The 3,211-nt window shown below is 28.9% G+C and overlaps 1 protein-coding gene across 4 annotated transcripts in view; it reads right to left on the minus strand.

Moving 5' to 3' along the window:
- Positions 1-3,211, minus strand: part of LOC106466342 (E3 ubiquitin-protein ligase RNF13-like) — a 58,667-nt gene that overhangs the window by 8,435 nt on the left and 47,021 nt on the right. For all 4 annotated transcript variants that reach the window (XM_022394781.1, XM_013926620.2, XM_022394793.1 and 1 more), the window contains exon 9: positions 539-619. In XM_022394781.1, the coding sequence (XP_022250489.1) occupies positions 539-619 (81 nt within the window). The remainder of the gene's footprint in view (positions 1-538; positions 620-3,211) is intronic.

Here is a 3,211-nt window from a genome sequence, read left to right on the forward strand (position 1 = left end):
AAAATTTTGAATGCAAGTCAACAAACAAGATGACATGGTCTTTCACCCATGACCACTCGTGAAAGGGTTAATAAACAACTAAACCTATAGCTACTGTCTTATTATAGACAAATTGTTCCATTAAGTAGTTAAAAAAACTATTGTCTGGGTCAAATACAAAACATTTTTAATGAAACATATATTAATAAGTACTGTCTTGGTTGGAAGGTCCAATGTTATGAATTTTTTAGGTTTTACATAAGACTAGTAATTGTCTGAATTTTTTAACATGATTTTCTAAAGGCATTTCATAAAAAAGTAATGCAATTGAAAGATGTCTCTCAAAATATACAATGATATCACCCAAGCCTATTACATCTTTATTCAGTTTTGATGGCTAGAAATTACTGAGCAAGCAAGCCAATATCTACAATTTTAAGAGAAGCTAATCAAATAGGAAATTCAAGGTTTCTACACAAAATAACCATTTAACAAGTACTAACACTGCTTTCCTTCTGTGAACATTGTGTTTTGCAATGTGTACAATTACTCAACTTACCATGGGAGCATGGCAACATTCTTAATTTCTCTCCTTCTGTATAATCTTCTAGGCAAATAGCACATACATCATACGGGTCACCTGGATGAATAATGAAACTTACAGGTAACATAAAATAAAAATTTAACATTGTTTTATTTTACTTTAACAAAATTATTTGAGATATATCCTACCTTAATGTAATAATTAAGTTTTCAATACAAAATAGCATGATTCTGACATAGAATATCTGTACCTTGTTACAAGTCATTTTTTACAGTATCATATCAACAATTGTTTCACTTCTCTCTTATATCACCATAGTGAATACAACTGTTAATAATTAACGTTTCATCTATCTTTTGCTTTATCAGATGTGTAACCAAATAAAAAACAACTACATATACTTCATTTTACCAGTAAATCTTTGTGTGTATCAATGTTTACGGTGTCAAATTCTACCACAATAACTTTTATTGCACCTTTATATTTGACTGATATTAGCGGTATCAAAATTACCTCAAACTACCATCTACATCGTCTTTGTTAAAAATAATAAAATGTTATTATTATTTAAAGTTTGCAGTGTTGACTGAAGGATGGAAACCATTTTCAAGGAAGATGACATAAAATTAAGTTTTTTTTTGGTCTTTGAATGTTACAAAACTGATTTTAAATTACAGTAACCAATAGTAACCATGGTATCAAGAAAGTGTATAGACTTCCAGACATTATCAATATGAGTGAGTGTGAGCTTTATGCCAGAGTGCTGATTATTAAGTAATTTAAATAACTTCAAAAGAGAAAGGAGTCCATGATTCCAAGTACCAAAAATGTCAATATCTCTACCACCTAGTTAGTTCAAGATTAGTTTCAAAATTCCACTGAATGAGAGCTTATGCTTCAAAGAAATGCATAAAAATAGAGGTGAAAATAACAGCAATACTACTGCCCATAGCAATAATTTTGGTGTGTTTATATAGAGATGATTTGAATTTAAAGTAACTGTTGTTGAGAACAAATCTGAGAGAAATCGAAAACAGCAAACATATTATAACTGTATCTTCCAAACCACATGTTAAACCCCTTATTCTACATTATGAATCACAGCATACACCAGTTATCAAAGTGGGTGTCATTATTGGTAAACTTAACTCTTTCAGCGTGGGCTAAGTCCCTCGGATTGACCTCATAACCATTTTGTGCTTGTTATAATTTTCTTGCTATAACTTTTAAGTTGGTAATCGTATGTTAACAAAATTTGGCAGATTATCAGTAAACATTACAATGCTTTCATACACAAGATATAAATTTTTTTATTAAGTTTTAAAGTTTGTATAGCAATGTTTTTCTCATGCTTTTTTTTCTTTTCGCACATTGCCAATCCAACATGCAAAGTAATTTTCATTTTAAGATTAAAAATACATTTATGTATCAGAAAATTTTCAAATTTCACATATGAAATCTTTATAATGTCCATATAGTTATAAAATGTCTAAGAAAAAAGTTCAAATTCTGTTATCTTCAATAACTGAATCTCTTTATGGGTTTTGTAGATTTGACCAATCTTGTAACCACCATAAAAAATTAGGATATAAATATAAGTTACGCCTCTTTCGTTCTAGAATGAAAACAAATTATAACACAAAAACATAAATGTTTAGACTAAATAGCTTAAATCTCATAACATTATACATTTATATATATTTATAATTATTATTATTACATTAACCTTTCAGCCATGCCTGGCTAACAATACAGCACAATGATACAGCACATGTGCTCTCATGTTACTGTTTCCAATAATATAAGACTGACCTTTAGTCTTTACAAAGTGACCTGTATTGGTTGTATTTTAGTAGACTAGTATTTTGTAAAATACAGTAACATTTCAATTATTATACATTATGTATGTATATAGATTATTACTATTTAGAAATAAGTTCTTAAACTTATTTTTCTTAAAACATAGAACAGTAAATAAAGAAGGAAAACAAACAATTATCTCTTCTAGTTTCAACCTTTGTACTCGGTTGCTGCTTGACGTAGGTTGCTAAGTTTTTAAAATTTTGCACATGGAGGATACGAAACAAATTGTTATTTTTAGGTATAATATATATATATAGTTGAGTAACCAAAAAAATCATAAATTACTATATCGATACCATAGAATTCCACAATAATTTATCAACCTTAGTAACTAAGTTGTAATTGGGTCTAAAAAAATATGAAATTTCAAGCAGACTAAATAAAGACACAACCTACCTCATTGAAATTTTGGCTCGAAAGAAAAAAGATGGTGTCCTATCACATGAAAATGGCTGAGAAAGCCACTAGGGGGACATTCTGAGTTATTGACTGGTTATTTACATGCCATATACTGAATTAAGTATACATATAAAGGAGCATTTCCAAAAATGCAAATAGGTGAGCAGGGTCACTATGTTTGATTCATTATATGAGTGATATATCGGCAAATAGAAAAAATATAAGTTTCTTATTTTATATTTCAGCTTGTCAATATCGGTAATTTGAGTTCCTAATTCATACAAAACTACAGACATAGTATTCTGACATCACAAACATCTAATTTGAACCAGTGCTGCATTCGACATACCACATGACGCACAAAAATTGATGTTTATATGTGTTTTTTAAATTTACTTGTAAATTAAGAAATTGAGTAATGTATAG

The sequence above is a fragment of the Limulus polyphemus genome, unplaced genomic scaffold, assembly GCF_000517525.1.
Source record: "Limulus polyphemus unplaced genomic scaffold, Limulus_polyphemus-2.1.2 Scaffold73, whole genome shotgun sequence".
In the NCBI taxonomy this organism is placed as follows: domain Eukaryota; kingdom Metazoa; phylum Arthropoda; class Merostomata; order Xiphosura; family Limulidae; genus Limulus; species Limulus polyphemus.